The following is a 24,974-nucleotide window of genomic DNA, read 5'->3' as shown; positions in this document are numbered from 1 at the left end:
TTTGATTCAACCCAAGTCACAGAAGGCAAAAACCTTCACAGTCTAGAAAAGCCTAGGGTTTTGGTTAACAGTACAAGCTCTAGAATCAGATGTCCTTAATTACATATTAGTCATCTGACCCTGATGGGCAACCGACTCTTTCTTAGTTTCCTCATTTCTAAAATGGAGATGACACTATCTACACCTCCCTGGGCTGGTGTGAGGATTAAAGATGTTACTGTCAAAGAGTATCACAACAGTGTTTGACACATAAAAGTGTCATGAATTTTCTATGGACTCTGAGAAACAAACTGAGGGCTTCAGAGGGGAGGGGGGTGGGGGAATGGGATAGGCTGGTGATGGGTGGTGGGGAGGGCACGTATTGCATGGTGCACTGGGTGTTATACGCAACTAATGAATCATTGAACTTTACATCAAAAACCAGGGATGTACTCTATGGTGACTAACATAATATAATAAAAAAATATTTTTAAAAAAGTGTCATGAATTCTTACTATTATTTAATTATATGCATATTCACATGTTGGTAGAGATAAAAATGCTAGAAAAGATCTAATTCCATCAGATGCATAAATACGTCACACATACCCAGATATCAGTTTCCTACTTTTATAACAGTCTACATGTCTCCATTCACCCAGACCTCAGAACAAGGTTGGTGCTCTTAGTTCCCTCTGGGTACCTAAAGCAAAAACTTTCTAGTTCCAGGATCTAGTTCTGTTCCTCTCCCCCTGTCTTTTACTCTCTCTTACTCTCTCCCTCCTTCCTATGCCTCTCTCATTGCCTGTATTTCTCTTAGGTATCAAGACCTAAGATTGCAGCAAGACAATAAGGAGAGGAATTTGTGTGTGTGTAAAGATGTGATTTCATAAAATTAACTTTTAGAATGAAAAAGTTTTAACTTAAGGTGATTTTCAACCAGAAAGAATTAGTTTCTATTATGCAAAATAGGAGATGGAATGGCATGGAGAGGTTAATGCAGAATGACTTCACAGTCTCATGGTACTACTGAGAAGAGCAGACCTTCATTAGGTTAACTAGCTTTGATATCTTTAACACTTCAGTTGCATTTCTTTTAATTTATTTATCTCTTTGTCAAAACCAGAGTTGGGATAGGCATAAGTACGAGTCAACTGTATAACTGTATAACTTCCCACACAGCAAAATAGACACAATTCACACCAGGGTCAAGAAACATGCTAGCATACAAATGTCACCCTCCTATCATTCTGTAGCATTCATGTGCTGTGTTAAGATACATACTACTTCTAATTTCCCCAAACTCCCTAAAATAATATCAAATATTTTCTTTCATTTAATAGATGAGTTAACTAGGGCTTAGAAAAGTTGAAGTAGCAGTACTGTAAAACCTTGATATTCAGAACCGGTTGTTTCTGATTCCAAAACATGTGTTCTTTTCCACAAAGCTAAGGAAACAGTTTTTTAAAATTTCTTCAGGCTACAAACTACTCCAAACCAAAATTTTGTCATCTTAAAATTTAAAAAATAATAATTAATTTAAAAAAGAGCTCCCTTTCACCTTTACAGTCCTAAAGGAATTCAGGGAATTCTTCTTACAACCACTAGAGGACACTCATCACAAGCCTTTCAAACTGTAAATGACACAAATCCTCTGGGGTTCTCATCCCATTCAGGTCTATGATCTTCACTCTTACTCTCCAGTTAAACTTTAACATAGGATTTATATTACATAGGTTCCCCTAACATAGGTTTTCTATGACCATAAACATTATAATACTGAAAGAACATTTTCACCTTATTAACAAAATAGAGTCATTCAAAATATTGTAACCAAATAAATATATGAAATACAATAGATGACCTATAAAGGTCATTTCAAAGATAAAGGGCAATCAAGTTATTCTGTCAAAAACATAACAGAAAAATGGGAGTTTATCAATGTTTTAAATCATATACTATTTAAAGAGTATTTTGAAGTCCTATGGGCCAGGGATCAAATCCTAGCTCTCCATGTGCTAGCTGTGTAACCATGGACAAGTTCTTTAATCTGTGACAAAAGCAATATCTCCCTCACAAGACACTGATAAAGATTAAATGAGATAAAATACTACAGGCATGTAATACACTTAGCATATAGTAAGTGCATAATCAATGGTAATGTTATATTCTCATAGTCAGTATAAAACATGAACATTAGTTCATACATTTGTTACATATGCAGGTAGCTTGGCAATCATCCTATCCAAAGTAAAGTCTTAGGACTATGTTGACTTAAAACAGAACGACTAATGGCTAGGATACTTGAAGCATCAAAAGTATTTTGGCTAAGTTACATGAAGCTTCTTGATCTGTGTTTCCAAAATGCCAAATGTAGATTTTTTCTCTTCCAATGTCTTTTTAAGTTCAACAAGTTTTGTTTCAAGAGCTTGTTTTTCTTCTGAATTAATTTCTCCTTTTAACCGTGACATTCGGCGTTCCACTTGTTGAATGTAAAAATCCTGTTACAGTTTTTAAAAACACATAGTAAGGAGAAACAAACAGTTAAAACCATTTCTTAAAGTTTAGTCTTAAGTGTCATCATTTACTAAAGCCACTTTAATTCTTCAGTAATTTATAGTACAAAATCCTTCTTAACTCTAAGCAGAGAAACAGCAAACTATTCTTCAACAATTAAGGCACATGACAGTGACATAAAAGTAAGTAATCTTCTGAAAATATAAGAAGTCAGCTAGGAGGGTATTTACCATACTACTAGGATGGAACCTCAGTAAATCCACTGGATTTACATAGACATGGATTTCTGAGGGCACATTTTCTAAGGGACACAAAAGAAGTCACAAATTGTTAGCCATGAATGGCTCAAATATGATGAACTTCCAGTAAACTATTTTTAAAATAACACTTCAGCATCTGTAATTTTGAGAAACTAAGACTACATTAGACAAGTAAATTAAGAGGTATCGAGGGATGATATTAAAGAATTAACATAAGACAGAATATATAAATGGAACAAATAAGGAAAAACTTCTAAAGTGCTTTTAAACTATTAGTCTAGGGGTTGGGGTAGGGAAGCCCATGTTTGCACGACTAAGACTCAACATATAGTCTTTCCAGGTTTCAGATAGCCCACTCCTTGTTTTGTTTTACTCCAGGCCCAATTGCCCCAGCTTCCTTTAAAGCATGGTTTCCCTCACTAGAGTTTTATCTGTTTATTTCAGATCAAGAAAAAAATAGCTTTTAAGGCTCCCTTACCCTACTACTGACCAAACATGATATCCCATTTCAGCATGTCTATCCCCCCAAGAGTGCTTTAAAAATCTCTGTTTTTTCAGGACACTGTAGTATCCTGACCATCACAACTATAACAAATCAATATGGAAGACATTCATAAGATTAACATCTACCTGACTGTACATAATTTCTTGCTGCTTCAAGGTTTCAAAGTCCAGTTTATGTAACTGATGGTTGAGGTGCTTTATAGAGGAACGAGTTCCTTCAATTTCTGATACAAGAGCTTTTTCTTTCATTGTCTCGGTCTGTAATTCCTGAACTTTCTTAAATAGCACATCTTTTACTATGTTCAATTGAACTTCCACTTCCTGATGATAAGAATAATAGTGATCAATGAAATTATAATGCCTTGAAATGTTTTATTATATGAACATTATCATTTAGGGAAGTCATAAATTAACCCCCCAACATTTTTGCCCATGAGAATATAAGAATGCCCTTCCCACAATTTCAACAAATCTCTAACATTTCTTAGTCTACTCTATTCCAGTACCTTGATTTGTCATCTTAATTCTACACCATGTCACCCTGACCTTAGAACTTGGCCATTCCACTGGTTTCCTTAGAAAATAAAATATACCAGAGACATACAACTTTTAAGTTTACAGAATTTGCTGCAGTCTTGCAGGTGTTACAGGAAAGAAATCACATTGCTCAATCTCCCACCTTCTTCTGGGCACTATCCAAGGGGGAGCAGGTAAATGTTTAACCACCAGCTTTCCAGTGAATGGGAGGTTAGGGGAAAGAAGCTGATTTTCATCATATAAATATTCCCATTATGGCCAATCTCAAGCTACTAACATGATTCCACTAAATGCCAGAGTAGGGAAGAAATTTGCAGTAGCAGACCATTACATAGCATTTCCACTATACAGATATAATAAATGTTAGTAATCTTAAGTAATTTTAAGAGCATAAATAGATAACAGTAAAATCTAGTAAAATAATTTGTAAGTGATGAGTACTGAATACATATCATTTTGTTTTGAATATTATGTATTTAATTGTAAGTCTATAGAATTTAATTTTTAATGGTAGCTATGTTTAGCAACTGACTTGCAAAATTCCAGAAAATTTAACTCTCAACTCTTATGAGCTGGAAAGGGTTGGCCCCAACACACTACTGGCACCTTTATTCACACCTCATCTCTAGCTGGCCTCCCTACATGTGCAGCCCTCTAGGAAACAGAAACCTTTCCCCCATTCCCACTGCTCATCTCTCAAGATGCAGATCTGTCTTGACCTCAGGGCTTCATGACCAAGTGTTCCAGGTTTCAAATAGACCTCCCATGCCAAGCAAGACCTTGAAAGTTAATATTTTAATTGTTGAAATAATTTCCCTTTGTGTTCTTATACCCAGATAAGCATATTTCCTTTTGGCAACCAATGAACCTCAATATGAAAAAAAAAATCTGTTATTGGCACATTTAAATTTTGACAAATTAAGAAATATAATCTAATATAATCTTTAAAATGCTTTTTAATATAATAGATAACTTTCATTAGTTTTAAGACCTTCTCAAAGATTGCCTGGCAGTTTTAAAGTCGGTGCTTGGTGGTGAATAACATAATACATATCCAAAACATACAGGGTTAGGATTTTTCCAAACAAACAAAAACCAACAGCTACAAAAAACAAGATTATGAATAAAACGCTACTACAGCATAAGTAGCACACATGCTGCCAATCCCATTTTTTCCAATTAAGCTAATTTCTTCAAAAATGTCACCAGTTTTTAATGTCATCATCAAAAGGTCTATTTCACATGGATTTCAGTCATTACAGATTTCCATTAAGTTCTAATACTGTCCCATTTCATGTGCTACAGAAAATCATGCTCTTAGGAGAAAAAAAAAACACACCTTTTTTTTAAAAATAATGTGATTCAGACTCATATACCACTCAAGTCAAGACTGCTGCATGACTTCATTATTCAGAGATTTTGAACATTCAACAGCCCACTGAAGAAGCTTGATTCTCTCTAAATATAAGTGAAACCATACTGGATGTTTAGCAAATGGGGGATATTGCCATGGTCTTCAGCTGTCCCTCAGAAAAAGCGTAAAAGCAAGTAGTAGTGTAAATAGTGTCAGGTCACAGAAGTCACTTTGAAGTTTTCAAAGAGGAAATGATGAACCAGCCTTTTCCAGTTCTTCAAAAATTGGCCTAAATGTTACCAAGATACCAAAGAGTTGATAAAGTAGAACACTTAAGGTCCATTTACTTATAAGTGGTACCAGACTGTCAGAGATAATAAATGACAAAGAAACACAGGGAAGGAATGCAGACCATTGGGTTATTTGATCACAAACAAACAAACAAACAAACAATGATAACCAACTGTAAGGGTAAAAATCAATTTTAAAATATGGGCATTTTTCAAGGTACATCTGCAACTTAAGAGCATATATGTGAATAACAAGCAGAGACACACCAGGCGTTGGGAAGGCATGAGATCACAGGCCGAGGGCTACCTGTGAAAGAAGACATCCAAGTCAAACACCAAAAGTGAAGCAAAAGGAGAAGTAGAAGCTTTAAGAGAGAAGGCCAGAAAGATCTCTGGAAGCCACACACAAAAAGGGGGTCCAAAACAACCCAAAATTCTGATTACAAATGCGATCACACCAGAAAGCAGAGCTTCGTAAAAGACCTCCTATTCCCCGATTACAAGAGTCTAATTGACTATTGCTAAATTCGCTGCGACCATTTAAGAACTAAAACTAAATTTTACCTTTACACTTTTTTCCTCCTCCCTTAGCATATCTTCCAAATTGGTAGCTTTTTCTTCTACAGACATCGTTTTCTCAGTTATCTGCTTTAATTTTTTTCTTACAATCTGATTATGATTTTTAATTTTCTGTAACCTAGAGAGAGTTTATGAGGAAAAAACAGAAAACATGTCTATAAAGTAATACAAACAAGGAATAGTTTATCCTAAGATTTCTTCATATAACCTGAAGGTTCCTTTTGCCATAAACCTTTTTATTACCTTTTTGTTACCTTTCTGTAAACCTTATATATTTATTAAATGTATATTTAATAAGCCATAAAAATATTGTTCCTAAGCCTTTACAAAGAAAACCCAGGAAAAACATTTTTCAAGTTTAATAATTTAGCAGCTATCAGTTTACAATTATTTAACAAAAGCTTAAATATTTAATAATTTTTCTAGAAGTAGTCAAGAGCTAGGGTGTATGGGTGGCTCAGCCAGTTAACTCTTGATTTCAGCTCTGGGCATGATCTGAGGTTCATGAGACTGAGCTCTGCATCTTATCCCTCTCCCTCTGCTCCTCCCTCTACTTGTTCTCTCTCTCTCTCAAAAAAATAAATAAGTACAATCTTAAAAAAATAGAAGTAGTCAAAAACTATAAACATATTTAAATATCTTTTTTCTTACCTTGCTGTTTCTTCATGAATGTCCTTTTTTATTTTGGAAATATTTTTCCTTATAGCTTCTAAATCACTGGAACTCCTATTCACAGTGGCTTTTAAAGAATCCAGCTATTCATTAGTTAACAGACAGAAATTACATATTTACTCTACATCTTATAAATTAATTTCATTTTTGAAAAGTTCTATTCTGAACATGTTAGTTTTTAACCTACATCACACCCATAAATACAGTATTATTACTGTAATACATATTAACGGTTTTTCTTTTTGATCTGATATTACATTTTAAATGACTTATTGCATGCTACTGGCACATTATAGAGTCCTACATAGATGCATTAAAGGTACATAGAGCAAAACTTCATAGCATTGGATTTGGCAATGATTTCTTGGATATGACAGGCAACAAAAGAAAAAAAGGCAAATTGGACTTCATCAAAATAAAAACTTTTGTGCATCAAAGACAATATCAACACAGTTAAAAGGCAGTCCACAAAATGGAGAAAATACTTGCAAATCATACACCTGATGAGGGATTAATATCTAGAATATATAGATAATTTCTAAAACTCACCAACAACAACAAAAAAAACCCCAAAGTGATCCAAAATGAGCAAAGGACTTGAACAAACATTTCTCCAAATAAGATATACTAATGGCCAATAAGCCCATAAAAAAGATGCTCAACAGCATTAATCATTAGGGAAATGCAAATCAAAACTACAATGAAATACCACTTCACACCCTTCCATGAGGATGGCTACCACCAAAAAAAGAAAAAAGAAAAAAAGAAAAGAACAAGTGTTGACAAGAAAATGGAGAAACTGGAACTTTTGTGCACTACTGGTGGAAGTATAAAATGGTACAGCCACTACAGAAAACAGTATGGTGGTTCCTTAAAAAATTAAAAACATAATTACCATAATTAGCATCCAGCAATTCTGAGATAATTGTACACCCATGTTCAAAGCAGCATTATTCACAATAGCCAAAACATGGCAGCAACCCAAGTGTCCAATGACAGATAAACGAAGAAGCAAACTGTGATATATACATACAATGGAATAGTATTCAGCCTTAAAAAGTAACAAAACTTTGACATCTGCTACAACATAGATAAAACTTGAGGGCATTATGCTAAGTGAAATAAATGAAATAGGCCAGTCACAAAGAGATAAATACTGATTTCATGCATATGAAGGACTTACAGTATCTCATAGAGACAGAAAGTAGAATGGTAGTTGCTAAGAGCTGGGAGGAGGGGTGGAATGGGGAGTTATTGTTTAATTAGTATGTGGTTTCAGTTTTATAAGAAAAGAGTTATGGAGATGGATGGTGGTGATGGTTGCATAACATTAGGAATTTATTTATTTATTTTTTAAAAAGATTTTATTTATTTATCTGACAGAAAGAGAGAGAGCCAGCAAGAGAGGGAACACAAGCAGGGGGAGTGGGAGAGGGAGAAGCAGGCTTCCCGCTGAGCAGTGAGCCTGATGCGGGGCTCGATCCCAGGACCCTGGGATCAGGCCCTGAGCCGAAGGCAGACACTTAATGACTGAGCCACCCAGGTGCACCTCATTAGGAATGTTTTTAATACCATTGAACTGTATGCTTGAAAATGATTAAGATGGTAAACTGTACTTTATGTATACCTTATCTCAATTTTTTAAAAAGATTTTATTTATTTATTTGAGAGAGTGAGAGCAAGACAGAAAGAACATGAGCAGGGGAGGAGCAGAAGGAGAAGCAGATTCCCTGCTGAACTGGGAGCCCAGTGTGGGGCTCGATCCTAGGACCCTGGAATCATGATCTGAGCTGAAGACAGACGTTTATCCGATTGAGCCACCCAGGTGCCCCTACTTTATCTCAATTTTAAAATTTGGAGGAAAGAAATGAATGAAGTACTGATGCATGCTACAACATGGATGAACCTTGAAAACATCATGTAAGTGAAAGAATCCAGACATTAAGTGCCCCATAGTATATCATTTCATTTATATGAAATGCCCCAAATAGGCAAATCCATAGAGACAGAAAGGAGATTAGCAGTTGCCAGGGCTGGGTAGGAGGACGGAAGCAGAATGATTGCTAATGGCTAAGGAGTTTCTTTTTGAAAGACAAAGATAGTCTAAAATTAGATAGTGGCGATGGCTGTACATTCTGTGAAATATTAAAAACCACTGAATTATACACTTTAAAAGGGTTAATTATTATATGGAAATTATATCTCAATAAACGAATTATGAATGAATGACTGAATGAATCCCTGCATTCTTTGATGCAATTGGTTTAAACTTAAAAATTTTAAGAATGAACTATTATCAGTGACATTTAATTTAGGCAAGAAATTTGCTTATTTTGCTTTTTTAGGATCATAAGTAATTATTCTTTTTGGACAGAAAGTCTTTCCTTCTTTATCAGAAATGAAAAGTATAACAACTTGTAGATGAAATGCTCTACAATATTCCAATTTCCTGCCTAAAAAGCAGTAACTTCGGGTAATGTGGCCTCAAGACACAAATTTCAAAAAGATCCCTTTACTGCTAACTAAAGTGATCACTAACACTCCCTATGAACAATCTAGTTGGGCATGTGTGCCTGCACAAGAGGAAAGAACAAAGCAGGAGAAATTTTGTTCTCTGTCTGTTTCAAGTTATTTTACGACTAAACTGTGTCACTACGAGACTGAAATATTATCCCTTCACAAGGACAGAAACTGAACTTAAACAAATAGCTCCACCTAGAATTTGTGTCAAAATCACCACACATGTGTAGCACTGGAAAGACACTTCAGGTTATTACTAATGTCAATATGCCCCTTCACATCTACCCATTTACCAGTTACAATCACGATTTCAGGTCTAGACATTTTGGGAGCCTTTTGCCTCAAATCATTTACAAAACTCCATATGTGACGGACAAGTTGTGTGCTGTATGACTCGGGGGGGGGAGCCCTGTGATATACCTGGCACCCCTCTTGCTTTCACCAAGCAGGGCTCAACTGCAGTACCCTAAAAGTTCCACAACATGAAGAGACAGAAGAAAAAAGAACTAGAAGGCAGTTCCTTAATCAAAGGAGAGCTTTTATGCTTATTTTTATAGTAATTTGTCACAAACACAAAAGCCAGTCTTTTTGTTGACATACCTCATCTTTCAGCTGATTTCTGTTCGTTTCATGACACTGATACTCCGTTCTACATTTTAAAAGTTTACGATCAGCAACAGAAATTCTCTTCTCATACTCTGTGTTATTCCCAATCTCACTTTCCAAAAACTTGATCTTTTCTTTAACCAAATTTTGTTTTTCTCTTATTTCCTGCTTTATCCTTGCTAATGCCTAAGATTTAAAAATATGTTAAATGTATGTTTAATACAATGAACAAAACAAAAAGGAATTTAGTTTTTATTTTTCTATATTTGGTACTTTATCAAAACTTCTCAAGACAATATTTTCTTTAAAGAGAGTCTATTTTGGGGGCATCTGGGTGGCTCAGTCAGTTAAGCATCCAACTCTTGATCTCAGCTCAAGTCTTGATCTCAGGGTTGTGAGTTCGAGCCCTGCATTGTGCTCCAAACTGGGCATGGAGCCTACTTAAAAAAAAAAAAGAGAGAAAGAGAGAGAGAGTCTATTTTTATATGAATAAAAACAAAGTATAAATATGTTACACATAAGTATCTATAAGCTCATTTTTTTATAGATCTTGTTTTCTTTCATCTGGTACTTTGCTAAAGAGACAAGAAAATTATCAAGCTTATTTATAAACAAAAGATGATGTCTAAAAAATATAACACTGTTGAATATTTTTACATAGAAAGTTGGATTTCAATTATTTTTTTCCAAATATTTCACAGTACCAGTGTTCTTTTCATCTTTTGAGAATAATATTTTAGTTATTGGTTTCAATAGGAATGTCTTCACTCAGGCCTTTTGCTGGTCTTGGACATACAAAATAAATAGAATATACAAGGTAGTAACTGAAATGTGGACATAGCACCATGGGAAAAAAGAGATGATGAAGTCTATCCAAGATGAATTATCAAAAGGCATCACTTAAGAGGCTTCTTTTAAGTTAGGCCTAAAAAAAGTACATGGAGATGCATAAACACTCTAATGTGGTTAAAGTGTAGGGAAGGCAGGGATGGAATGGGGATATATTAAGAAGGGGTGGGTACAAATGAAAGGAATGAGGCTGGAAAGGTAGAGGATAGGGCCCAATTGTGAAAAAGTTCAATTTTTTTTAACTGCCATATTAAAGAGGTTCAATTTTTAAGCAATGTATAACAAAGAAGATTTTAGAGCTCAGGAATAAAGAGCTCATATGTGGTTTTTACAAGGGATGTTGATGGCAACATGTTAGAGGAATGGAGGAAGAAGGAAAATTTACCCTAAAATGTAATTCCAAAATGGAGTCCCACCAAACAATTAATCCCAGAAAATTGGGTTGGGGGAGGGTATATGTTCTGAAATGAGTAAGTTTTAGAAGTGCTGCATGTAATACTGTACATATTAGCATATTAAATGGATATATATATATATATATATATATCTGAAATGTACTACATTTTTTTAAAGATTTTATTTATTTGAGAGAGGGAGAGCATGAGCAGGGGAGTGGGGTAGAGCAGAGGAGTGGGGTAGGGCAGAGGGAGAGGGAGGAGGAGAAGCAGGGAGTGGGGTAGGGCAGTGGGGGAGTGAGGTAGGGCAAAGGGCAGAGGGAGAGGGAGAAGCAGGCTCCCTGACTTGACTTGGGGCTCATTCCCAGGACCCTGAGATCATGACCTGAACCAAAGGCAGACACTTAACTGACTGAGCCACACAGGCACCCCTGAAATACATTACATTTTAAAAAGCATAAATTTATTTAATCCCACATGTTCTCTATAACAATTAACACTCTATAATGTAACATTCTATATATATACTGTGTTCATTCAACCAAAAACATGTCAAAACATCCTAAGTTTATATATGTCAAATGATCATTCTAGAACTTCCTGCCTTATATTGATTTTCTACCACTTAAACAGATAATTAAATACCTACTTCAACATTCACACTTTTTAATGGTGTTATCTACTCACAGTTAAGTTTTTTGTAGGTGATGTTGATAAGTATAGTAATACCCCAAAATTTCCACACTGGAATAAAAGCATTATAGAAAAATATTTTTCCTTTTCTATATAATAAAAAAGTTTCTTTTAAGAAGGCAATTTCAGGTTCATATGCTCAGATTCCTACCAAGAAGACATAAAGAAGGCAGGAACTGCTTTGGAGGAAAAGGACCAAAGATTAAATCCCCTCCTAGTATGAACTGGATCTCACTGGCTCACCAGCACTGACTGACACATCTCTTCTCAACTCTGCATTGAGTGGAGTCACATTGGTATGGAAGTAGGTTCCCCACAGAAATCAGAAATGCTACAAATGGGAGCCAGTTGTTAAACACTCTAATTAGAAGCATACCACTACATATGGAGGCACTTCTTAGCACCTCCCAATTCTCTTACAAAAAAGACAACCAGGAGATGTCCATAAGGAACCACAGTGAATATGACCAGAGAGCTACAAGTTGTATATTCTGCCAAATCAGCAGGCTGAGTCAATTTAGCTGTGGGGTTGTATGAGAATGCAATTGTGGATCTGCAATCTTGGATCTGTCACACTTGATTTACACAAGGAAGCAGTCAGGACTTGATGCCTGAAACCAAGATCAGCATTAAGAATTAAGAGGAACTCATAGTTAAGACTGGTTCTTCCTTGTCCCTCTAAGGAAGGCATAGGCCATTTTGTTGGTAAAATGTTGGTTACTTACAAAAATTTAAAATAAAAGAATAATATGTTTACATATAAGTCACATATAGCAAGTAAACCTCATACATATATGAGAATTCTAATCTCCCAATGACCTAGGTTGCTTGCCTTTCCGTGGAGTAGACTCAGAATGGAAGTTAACATATCCTCGCATCTGCCTTCTTTCCTCAATTCCTTCTCCATCCCAACTCCCCCTAATCTTCCCATTTTTACTCACCACCATTTTGCCCTTTAATGATTTTCCAAAAAAACGTCTCCTAAATTACCTCTGAAGGTAGCAAAAGATAACACTAGGTCTGTGTTTAATTGGTGTGGTATTCCTTCCCTTCCAGGCTTCTACCCTACTATGAGTGCCTCAGTTTCAAAAGTGAAATTTCATCACAGTCTAGGTTTCTTTCCTGACTCTCCCTTTTTGTTTCTTGGCCAACCATGAGACTCATTTCCCTACACCAGTGATTATTTCAAATAGCACATACATTAAATCCAAAGCACCTTTGGAAAACCACGTGTAAGTCAGAGCATTGGTTTTACTGCACTAACATTATCTACTGACTTTCTCTTGTTACACATTTCAGAGATGGAAAGATCTAGTCTTAAGCATTATAATACCATAATCTTCATAAAATCACATATCTAAATGGAAAGAGTCAGCTTTGAAAAACATTTATCAAAACTATTGAACCCTACTACAAAAGTGATTTCCAAATAACAATGTGAGTTACATTTGAAATGAATGAGTTAAATACAAAAGAGAATAACACAGTTGAACACGCAAGGACTAAACAACTACTTTACCAAGGCACCCTTATCGATGTCTCGATCTCTCTTCTGCATCTGCTCTATTGTGTTCTCCCACTGTTTAATGAGTTCTTGTCTTTCATTATGAATCTTACGAAAATCTTGTGCTGCTTTATCCAATTCTAACTGTCAGAGAGCAAATAACATTTTTGTGAATTTAAGTGCTTTTGCATACATCCCTTCAACAATTAAGAAATAAAAATCTTCACTAAACTAACCTGTGCACTTAGAGTCTCTGTAAGTTCGTTGTCAAGCACCTTTCTTCTCTGATTACATTCCAAAGTCAGTCTTTCTAATTGCAGAGTCAGTGCCTGTGATGTAGTTGCATGTAAAAATATTCACAATGATCACTTAACTTAAAAGCTATTAGCATATCTCACATTAAGTACTACTATATTACAGATATACACTTATTTGTTATAAAACAATTACAAAATAATACATAATCTTTTAACCCTAAAGGGCCACAATGAAAACTCAATTGTTTCTAAAAAGACTTTAATACTTTTTAAAGTAAGTTAGAAAAAAATAAACAATTTGCCATTTAAAATAATGCATTTGGTATTAAATCTATTAGAAAACAGTATGTTTCATAATACTTACATATTAACACATTTACTTACAAGTAGATTTTAAGTAATGGTTATAATATTAAATAATAGCACTATAGTCTCAAATCAACAAACACTGTATATTACATTCAAACTATTATTTAGACAAAAGAAGTCAAATTACTTATACATAATTCTAATATAAAACTTTCTTCTCTGAAATACTTTTGAAAACTCTTTTCAATCAGGATACTTAACCTGGAGTCTGTGGGTCCCTACATGGTCAGAGGGTTTCAGAGGATCTATAAAAATTTCAGCAAAATTTTATGAGTATGTGAGTATAGTCACTTCTCTAAAGAAAAGATCCTCAGCTTTATTAGACTGTCAAAGGAGTCTCTGACCCAAAAAAAAGTTTAAGAACTATGGCTTTCAAATTACAAATCTAATCTAGGTAAAAAGGTTCACATACTACAGATTCAGAGAAAACCTAAGACTACAATTTATAATTTCTCACCCTAATTTTATTATCATCTTGTTGTGCATACTTCTGAAGAGTGAGGGCATCACTATCTTTATGAGCTGATTCTTCTAACCAGGCTTCCAATGCTTGCTGGTCCCAGTTCATTTGACATTTCAAACCATCCAATTTTTGAGTAGTTTTAAATATGTTATTCTAATTTCCAAAGAAAGGGGGCAGGGAGAGATCACAAAATATTATTTACTACACAAACTAAAATAAAACATATTACATACTACAGAACATACTGAAAAGGAAAGAGGAAATCCTATCCCTTTCCCAACTTCCAGATATATATAAAGCACCATATTTCAATTATATAACTACCATATTTGTATTTAATTCTTCAGTTGTAAAATAGAAGGGAAACGATTATATAAAGTTGAGAACAGCAGTTGAGTCAAAGATTGCGTCTGCCTTCAGCTCAGGGCATGATCCCAGGGTCCTGGGATCGAGCCCCACATCAGGCTCCTCTGCTGGGAGCCTGCTTCTTCCTCTCCCACTCCCCCTGCTTGTGTTCCCTCTCTCACTGGCTGTCTCTCTCTCTGTCAAATAAATAAAATAAAAATCTTTAAAGAAAAAAAAAGGTTTCAGGGGAAGTCCCCCAGAGCAATCTCTAATATTAGAGATTGGATATACAATCTTAGTAAAAATAATGCGCTTGATATGCTAACTCAAGCCTAAGTCAAGTCCCCTTCAGCTCCATTTCCAATCAGATTCTTGCCTCTAAGAGGCCTCTTCTATGGAAATTTTGGAAGTACTTTTAATTGAAATAAATACAGTTGTTAAGGAGATAAAAATATTTCTGTAAATGAATAAGTCATTCAGAGAAAGACGAATACTATATGATTTCACTCATACGTGGAATTTAAGAAACAAAACAGATATCATAGGAGAAGGGAAGGAAAATAAAATAAGATGAAAATTGAGGGGAGGCAAACCATAAGAGGCACTGAATTCTAGGAAACAAACTGAAGGTTGCTGGAGGGAGGTGGGTAGGGGGAAAGGATAATTGGGTGATGGGCATTAAGGAAGGCACTTGCTGTAATGAGCCCTGGGTGTTACATGCAACTGATGAATTACTAAATTCTACCTCTGAAACTAAAAAACAAAAATTCTGTAAATGTATTCATTTAACAAATCTAGAGTCCTAAAAGAAAACAGATCAATATGCAAATAAATACAAATTAATATAATAAAATATGTATTTGTGTATACATATGCATATATATGTGCATTTCTATATGTATACACACATGTAAAGAGAAAAATTGAATTTGGAAAGAGCTCCCAAATCAGGCAACTAAAAACAAAGGAAAAGAGAAAAAGAGGTTACAGTAGTTTAATATTAGAGCTATAGGCTAATAAATTAATATGAAAGGTAAAAATTTTGAATGAAAATGAAACTCAATATTAAAAGTAATTTTTAATGTGTCCTTTTAAAAATATATGAACAAATTGTGCCTAGTATCACATAATACTTATGAATAAATTATATCTAGTATCACATAACGGACAGCCAGTATGGTACTCTGCATGTGGTGGCTCAATGACTATTTGGTAAATGCATAGTGGGAAAATAAATATAACATTCTATCATTTCATTCAAATAACAACTCTGCATGCCTTTCATTGTCCAAAAAACAATGTAAGTAAATGTCAGAAAACTAATGAATGGCTTTCCCATAGAGAAAAAAATCTGTGTTAGTTGGTGAGAGAAGAAAGAACAATAGCACAAAATTTTAAGTAACATTTCAATGCATACTTCCTTATCACTTTTCTTTTCTCGTATTGAAGCCATTTCATTTTCCAGTCGTTGGATTTCATCCTTCACTCGTCCCAGTTCTCTTTCAGCAATGATCTTAAAATGCTCTTCACTTTCAATCTCATGCTCCCTGGCTTTACAAAGAGACTACAGAATAATTTATAAGATAGAAAGACTTTTTAATTTTTAATATTATAAAATATTTATAATAATCCATTAGCCCCCCAAAAAAGTTTCCACAAAATACTTAGATTAAGTACTATTAATTCCACTTTTCTGAAACCTGAACTATGTTAGGCTTTATGATTCAGTGTAGTTTGTGTTGCATACTAGCTGTAAGAAAGTCAGTTCATGGAATGACCTAGGAGAAAATATTGTTGTCAGTAATTTTCAGATATTATGTTGGTCTAGGGAAATTGAAGAAAACCAAAGTTTATAATGGTAAGACTTGAAAAAATATATAACTCATCATTTACCTAAAAAATAAGAAATAAAGTTTATTTAAAAATACTTGGGAAATGGGATGTTTCTATGAACTGATTACATATTCTAATTAAGAGATAATTTATAAATGACTATGTAAACACTAATGGTTATGAATATTTCCCAGAATATATTAATAAACCACCATGCCCTTGTGTTAAGTTTTACTTAATAAAATAGTATTTGTTGACTATTGAGTTTGTAGTGCTTCAAAGTTATCACTATCAGTATTATTTTTAATTACTAGAGCTGTTAGTGCTATAAGAAGTTTATTGTCTTTTAAGTCTATTATCTGATTTAATTAAGGTTTGACTATAATGAAATATACCTACAGAGAGTCTCTGACTTTCAAATTCCCAACTCAGTGATTTAATAACTTTAAGAAAATATGTTCCAAACAGTTTGTTACTCAATCATATCAGGATTCAAAAATTTCAAGTATTGCTTTTAAAAGTTCATTAAATTTGTAGCTTCCTAATAAGATTTGTACGCAATAGAATGGTTACTTATCTGTATTAATTATAAATTGGTATTAAAGCATGTTTTGTTCACTTTTAAGAATTATATATCTTTCAAAGAAAGGTAGATGCATTTTTAAAAAAATAGTTTGAAATGGAAGTTAGTAAACTCTCCAGTGCTGATTTGCTGAGCTGATTTGTTGGACAACATCAGGGAATGATGTTCTACATATGAATAGACTGTCCATAAAACAAAAGCTTACTTAACTAATCACTCTAAATTTTAAGTTTATTATTTGTAGTAATACTTCTAAAATGTATTATACTTTCCCTGGTTATCTTAAATAATACGCTAAATATAATTTAATTTTTCTATTATCTCAGGATCCTGAAATACCATGGTGCCCTAAGAACTACTGAAGTGTGTGAACTATTTGCCTCCACTCAAAAAGGCCCAGTGGGTTGCACTGAAAAAGTGAAAAGGAGGTGGAAATTCTATCATGTGTTACATTAGGTCTATTTTGGCTTAAAATCACTGTTTGATCACTAAACGCTTCTCACATAATCTGATGCCTAATATTACATTAGACTGTTTGAATGATCTCTTCTTTCAACTGAATTAGTTATTCCTGAACTTGGTGGCAGCAGTGAGTTCCTCAAAGCCTTTTTTTCTACCTATCGTCAGGTTCAAGGTTATGTTCACAATAGTTCAGCTATGCTAAAGTTTCCTGTTGTATCTCTAAAATAAAATCAAGATGTAAATGCAATGTGAAATGTTCCATGACTACACATGGCATAATCAACATTACATTGGCATAACTGTACCTGTGTAAATGAAAATTCTTGCTTAACATTTTTGAAGTGAGAAGTCATAGCATTAATTCGATCTTCATAGTCATGTAGCTGATCTTGCAAGCTTGCCCTTTCCTCCTGCAGCTTTGACAACTGTAAATAATATGTGCAGTAATTTAGAGATTACTGTGGGAAAATCAGCACATTATATTAGGATATTAAGACAACAGAAACCTCTCAGGGACCACTGTTAAAATGCAATTTTCATACAGCAGTACTTAAAGGGAAAAAATGAGATTTTATTCCATAACTAAACCACAAGATCTCTAGAGCAAACAAGAGCATAATAACAGACGTAACAAAAACACAGAACATGAACCATAAATTTGAAAAGTAGTGGGACACAAGGTATAATAGCTCCTCCCTGAACTCCTATGCAAAACCAACAGATTTAGAGCAAGCTGAACAGAAGAAAACAACTAACTCTCATGTGCTTAGACCCTATTTCTTAATGTATTTTGTGTATCACTGAATTAGAACCCTGAGTAGAAACAAAACAATGCAAATGTATAACTAACAAACAAACAAAAAACTTTAGGAAACTACAAGATAGACTCTCAGGACAATTAGAATATATCAAAGCAATATAAAAGCTCAACAAAACAAAAATATCCTTTCTTATCGTCTTGATCTGTGGTTCCCAAAGTTGAGGCTACGACCCAGGAGGTATACAACAAAATCCATTAAAGTACAAAAGGCAATATTTGAATTTTTAAATAAGGAAGAAAGAAAATAAATACTAATGTACTAGATGTTATATCCTATATTTTATCAAGCATACTAATATTAAATATGTATTTTTTGCTTTTTATTTCATTAATTTCAGTTTTACTTTTAATTCCCTCTTTTGTTTACTTTGTTGTTCTTTTTAAAATTTATTAAGAGCAATTCCTAATTTCTTTACTTTTTGTCAAATCAATTACTATGGACTAAATGTTTGTGTCACCCTCAAATTCATATGTTGAGGCCCTTACCCACAATGTGATGGTATCTGGAGATGTGCCTGAAGGTAGGACCCTCATAATGGAATTAGTGTCCTTTTAAGAAGACAAGAGACCATAGCTTCCTTTCTCTCTGCCATGTGAGAACAAAGTGAGAAGGCAGCCATGTGCAAGCCAGGAAGAGGGCTCTCACTAGAACCCAAACACGCTGCCACCCTGATCTCAACTTCTAGCCTTTCAGAACCTTGAAAAGTAAATGTCTGTTTTTTAAAGTCAGTCTATGCTATTTTGTTACAAAGCAACCCAAGCCAACTAAGGCACTGATTTAAAAATGAAGGTATTTAAGCCTGTATATTTTCTTTAAGTAAGATTTTTGCTATTTCCAATGGATATAGGTGTGAAGAACTCTCTTTTTATTGTTTTCTAAAAGCTGACTTTTCCCTTTCAATTTCTCTATGATAGAAGAACTATCCAGGAATATTTATCTGAGAAGTTGGCCTAAGTATTTAAGATGGATCTCATAGTCTGCTCAGGCTGCCATAACAAAATATCATAGACTGGGTGGCTTAAAGATCAGAAATTTATTTCTCACAGTTCTGGGGGCTGGAAAGTCCAGGACAGAGGTGCTAGCCAATTTGGTTCTGGTGAAATCACTCTTTCCGACTTACAGATAGTGCCTTCTTAGCTACCAACTCAAATGATGGAGAAAGAGAGACTTCTGGTCTCTCTTCCACTTCGTACAAAGATACTAATCACATCGTGGAACCCACATTCTCATGACCTCATCTAAGCCTAATTATCTCCCAAAGGCCCCACTGCCAAATACCATTACATTGGAGATTAGGGCTTCAATATATGAATGGGGGGGGCATCAGTTCATAAAAATGGAAGATAATTTTTAAAATTATTTATTACAAATGCTATTGGCTTATGATTAGAGAATGTGGCCTATAAAATTCCTACCACTCATTTAATTGTGGTAAAATATTCATAACCTCCTTTGTATCATTTTAACCGTTTTTCAGTGTACATTAAGAGTGGCATTAAGTGCATTCATGTGTTGTGTAACTACTGCCACCATCCACCTGAAAATTTTCATCTCCCAAACTGAAACTGTGTGCCCATTAAACCCTAACTCTCCATTCCCCTTCTCCCCAACTCCTGGAAATCGCCATTCTACTTGAATCTTTATGAATTTGACTACTCTATGTATGTCACATAAGTGGAACCATACAGTGTTTTATGTCCACCTTATTTCACTTCATATAATGTCTTTAAGTTTTAACATTCATTTTTAGTGCATTAAGGATTTCGTTCTGGTAGAGTAAATGAACCACATTTGTAAATGTTTTATGGACATATTCCTTAAAGTGTTTATTTAAGGGATATATGTGCTCTCTCTGTTTTTATTTTTATTGTATTATTCATAACTATATTCTTATTTTTGTCTATTCTTATTTTTGTCTATTTTATCCAATTCTGAGGAGGTCAATATTGAAGTATCCTACTACTTTACTTTTTTGTCAAAGTCTACTTGTATTTATAATAGCTTCTACTTTTATGTACTTAGTTATTGCATTGTTTGATGCATACAGCTTTATGACTTTTATTTACTTCATCAGTTATAACTTTTATGATTGCACAATGAACCCAGAGCAAAAGCATCTGCTTTTCCAATGAAAACATAATGATTACCTCTCCACAAGCTGATAATTCCTTCCCCACAGAATTCCCAGACAATATCTTTTGCCTCTTTTAAATATAAAAGATCATGCAAGGACCACCAGATATTTATTGAAAACTTACACGTGAGGGATATCAAGATAAACGAACAAACAAAAAGATCCCAGAGGAAACATAATTCAAGACACAAAAAAGAACTTAACACACACACACACGCACACACACACTCACACACACTCAGCCAGACTGTAAATGATACTGTACTCCTAAAACAAGACCATGTGCTATAAAAAAGCAACAAGCAAATAACCTGAAAATTAAAAATATGGTTGACAGAGCTGCCAAAATAAAAACCACAATGTAAATTTGAAACAAAACCTAAAAACTTCCAGAGATTATAATTGTAACCTACAAAGAAATGGAAATCATTCTAGTATCAGATTACTCACCAATATCACCAATGGAAGATAATACTTTCCAAATTCTGTGGAAAAAATATTTTTAACCTAGAATATTCCATCCAGCCAAAACCATCAAACGTGAGATTAAACAAAAAACATTTTCAGATTCGGAGTTTTCCTCCTATACACACTTCCTAGGGACACACAAGGAGTATTTCATCAAAATAAGGAAATTACCCAAGAAAGAAGATATGTGATCTAGGAAGTAGAGCATCAACCCAGTAAAGGAATAAAGGAAATTCTCAAGTTAACAGTTGGAAAATAGGCCTGTGGAAAAATAGTCCATATTAAAAAAACACAGGACTCTAGAAGGAAGGTATCTTGAAGATCCGATGCTATAATTTAAAGAATATAAACTTAAAGCAGGCAATGCAAGAAATCAGTTGGCAACTAAGGATGCAAGGAATCAAAAGCACAGTACTATGGTCCCTTCTTGAAACAACTATTTAAGGATAGAACCCAACCAGTCAAAAGACAAGTGGTTGCATTAAGGACCATTACATCAGTTTAAATATAAAATAAGACTAAACACTTATAATAAATTAAGGACATTGAATAAACCTTGATAATATAAAAATAATAAAACCACTACTTTTTAATGGGGTAAAAGATGATGGAAAGAAGTGTGAGAGCTAATTTCTTTATTTTAAAAATGAAAAATAAAAGATCAGGGAGTCAACCCATACTGTCAATAAATGAAACAAAGCATTTTTTAAACAATAATTTAACCATTTCATTTTTTTCTTATATAGTTTTTCCTAAGGTTAAGAAAACTTTTTAGCAATCACTATCTGTAGTAATCAAGTAATATTTCCCTGAAATTCAACAATCCCTTTCGTTTCTTCTCTTAAGTAAAACAATTATTTTTATTAAATAAAAATTGTTACATTAAAAACAGCTCATATAGTAGGATTCCATTCGTAAAATACTTCTGTTTGTCTCTTCTATCTATATCTGTAGACCATGATGTCTGGAATATTTGTTTAATGTCATGAAAGTCACACTTCTATAGTCAATAGTAGGTATTTCGAGGAGGGGGTACTCTATTTCTTATTTTATACCCTTCTGTTCTGTTTGAATGGCTTAAACTTACCAGAGTTGCTTTTTTAATGCCATTGTTTATTCAGGTGAAGTGATTATGATCCTCATTCTTCTTCTTTCTATTGCTCTGCAATATTTTTTAAATAGCTAATATAATTACTATGTATATAAAATCATATGAGACAAATATTATGGTAATAATACCAACAACTAACATTTGAATGCAAGTCTAACTTACATTAATGTCCTTAGAGCTGTATTAACAATCCTGTGAATAATTATTTTATTTACTTCCAGTTTATAGAAGAAGAAACAGGCTCATTGCTGGTAATTAGGATCTGAACCCAGGGCTGGATACTTCTTAATATTATTATTCCTCAGTACTCAATACTAAATCTCTTTTATTTCCTAATGTTGCCCATCATTAAAACAAACAAAAAACTGCAGCCATCTAAGTTAGGCATGAGCAAATACGTCAGAGTATTTGGGGAAAAAATCTTCAAAAAACAGTGAAGGATTTTCATTTTCATTTTTCAGAGGAAAGAAAACCTCTTTCATTCTATAAAGTAATGTAAACATCATCTGTTCTTCTTGGACCCTCTTCTACACAACACATTGCCATGTGATGGAACTTTAGACTGACTGTTAAAGGTTTTTAAAAGTTTTCTGAGCCGGTTGCAATTTTATTTTTAACAAAAATTATGCATTGGTTGCAAGCTGGTGTAAAATATTCCTTACAACGGAAAATATTTTATATCACTCCGTGACAACATTCTCACTTTGAAAAGCTGCAAACTGAACATTTTACATTCTCACTAGAACGTTCCTCTTGAAAACATTTCTTCAAGTCACTTTCAACTTTAAATGTTATCGGCAGAAACTCAAAAAGAAACGTCAACCCGAACGTGTTTTGTTTATAAACATCCGCAAACAACTGTTGCTAAGAAAACCTCCGAAGTCCCTTTGCAAGCCGCGCTTAATTCTGAGGAAGGAAAAAGTGCACCCAGGAACCAGCCTTTCCTCTCCTGCCCAGCAGGCTGGAAATGAATACATGGAGCAGGGAGAAGAGAATAACGAGTCAGTCTTTATAGTCCTGAATATCAATTATCGTTTCATTTTATATTTTGTAATGCTTAGCAAGTTCCAAAAAGGGCGGGCAAGTGAGGGAGGAAGATGGTGCGGGTGGTTAGTGAAGAGACGAACCTGGGGAAGGAAAGGGGAGAAATAAAGGGGTGGGGGTATTCCTGCCAACCAGAAAACTTCCCCTCTTTACCCCGCCTTCTTCACCTGATGCTTACCTTATCTTCCAGTATCTTGTTCTCCTCATTTGCCACCGGGATAGCAAACCCATCGTCCCAATGCAGCTCTGCCAAGAATTCGCTACTCATGATGGCAAACGGATAGCGAACCTCTGACAGGCTGTGGAGGAAAAATCCGCCTTCTCGTATAGCCCGGGAGCAGCACACGAGGCAATCCCCCACACCAGCCAAGCTCCCCTGTAATTACCACCGCAGCCCTAGCAACCGTTCCGCGCCCTTAGTTACCAAACAGGAAGTGCTCAAGCCGCAAGGCAAAACTTCCGGTTGAGAAATCAGTCCCTAGATCCGAGCTTTTTGTTTTTGAGCTCCCAGGGAAGCGAAGCACTATACACCAGGAGATCGCTGGGGTTGCCAGGTGCCAGCATAACTTTCCCTCAAACTGCGACTTGAGGTCGTCCGCCCGGGCGCTCCCGGAGAGTGTAAAGTCGGTGGCGCCTGCGGTCTTCAGGATACACAGGATACGGGAATGGCTTTGCGCCACGCAACTGCCGGATCGCAAGCCGATGAGAGAGAGCTAAGGAAAACAGTAAACCCGGCTTTCTTTTCCAGTGGTGTTTGTTGATTTCATCCGCAGATGAAATCTCGTAGGCTGAAGTAGACTGGTATTTTGAAGCACAATTCATCCCTTAGAATCTCTGATGTGTGCTTCGATCTTTGTTTTAATCTCCTGGTCTTCCTCACAATGCTCATCTGCCCTTTGCAGCGCGTCCCGGCTAACCGCAGACTTGGACTGCGCAGAGTTGGCAAACTTGGGGCGCAGAGTTTGGTGGTCCCTCCCTCACCACTCCTACACCTTATTTTTCTTTCTCTTTTCTCTCATTTTCATTTGTTAACATCCACAAATCTTCTATCTCACATAGAAATCTGTATTTCCTCCTAATCTCGAAAAAGGAAACACTGAGCCCACATTATCATGAAGGCATTATTCGGCTTGAGAGGCGCCCCTTTAGACTGGCAAGCATTTCACCAATTCGGTAATTTGAATTAACCTCCTTGGCACTGGTAGACATTTGAGTTTAGAGCCTCTGTTCTATAGCATCTCAGAACTGGAAAGAATAAAACAACTAATCTAATCCTTTCATTTTCCAGATAAAAAAAACCTGAGGCTTCCTAAGGTAAAGCGATCAAAGTCAGCAGGACCAGGATACAGATCTCCTACTAGGAACTCTGCTGTCTGCAATGAGAGGTTCTTGGCTGAAATACCTCTACTACAGCACCATGAGCTTACATTAATTTTGCTTATCCAATAAGCAACTGTCTGTGGCCTTTTTGCCCTTTCGAATTTTATTTTACCATTGTTTGGTTACACTTTTTATTAAAAAAAGTTTAAATATAAAAAAGAATAAATGGGGGCGAGAGGTGGGAAATAAGAATAGAGCAGGGTTATGATGAACGCCCACATACTCATTATCTTGATTTAACATATTTTGCCACATTCACGTCATCTACATTTTTTGCTAAAGCATTTTAAAGAAAATCACAGACATCATGACATTTCATCTCTAACTACTTGAGCATGCATCACTAATGTTTAACGTTCAATGTTTTCTAACAAATACAGCATAACTATCACATCTATCAAAATTAACAATATCAAAATTCTTGAATATTATTTAATAACCATTT

At 34.9% G+C, this 24,974-nt stretch overlaps 1 protein-coding gene across 4 annotated transcripts in view; it reads right to left on the bottom strand.

The window, feature by feature from the left end:
* Nucleotides 1-23,549, bottom strand: part of CCDC39 (coiled-coil domain containing 39) — a 39,964-nt gene extending 16,415 nt beyond the window's left edge. Inside the window, exons 1-12 of one of the 4 annotated variants that reach the window (XM_034662401.1) lie at nucleotides 23,328-23,465; nucleotides 22,082-22,156; nucleotides 17,877-17,996; nucleotides 16,111-16,257; nucleotides 14,343-14,501; nucleotides 13,496-13,588; nucleotides 13,275-13,403; nucleotides 9,813-10,004; nucleotides 6,672-6,775; nucleotides 6,006-6,138; nucleotides 3,387-3,581; nucleotides 2,316-2,480 (exon numbers count right to left, since the gene is read on the bottom strand). In XM_034662401.1, the coding sequence (XP_034518292.1) occupies nucleotides 2,316-2,480; nucleotides 3,387-3,581; nucleotides 6,006-6,138; nucleotides 6,672-6,775; nucleotides 9,813-10,004; nucleotides 13,275-13,403; nucleotides 13,496-13,588; nucleotides 14,343-14,501; nucleotides 16,111-16,257; nucleotides 17,877-17,924 (1,365 nt within the window). In that variant the 5' untranslated portion in view covers nucleotides 17,925-17,996; nucleotides 22,082-22,156; nucleotides 23,328-23,465. Of the gene's footprint in view, nucleotides 1-2,315; nucleotides 2,481-3,386; nucleotides 3,582-6,005; nucleotides 6,139-6,671; nucleotides 6,776-9,812; nucleotides 10,005-13,274; nucleotides 13,404-13,495; nucleotides 13,589-14,342; nucleotides 14,502-16,110; nucleotides 16,258-17,876; nucleotides 17,997-22,081; nucleotides 22,157-23,327 lie in introns of all 4 variants that reach the window. The other 3 variants (XM_002912453.4, XM_034662412.1, XM_034662407.1) reach the window with 3 other exon arrangements.
* Between the last annotated feature and the right edge of the window lie 1,425 nt (nucleotides 23,550-24,974).

The sequence above is a fragment of the Ailuropoda melanoleuca genome, chromosome 1 (genome assembly GCF_002007445.2).
Source record: "Ailuropoda melanoleuca isolate Jingjing chromosome 1, ASM200744v2, whole genome shotgun sequence".
Lineage (NCBI taxonomy): Eukaryota > Metazoa > Chordata > Mammalia > Carnivora > Ursidae > Ailuropoda > Ailuropoda melanoleuca.
The sequence above is the reverse complement of the archived record's forward strand: the minus strand, read 5'-3'. Positions and strand labels throughout refer to the sequence as shown.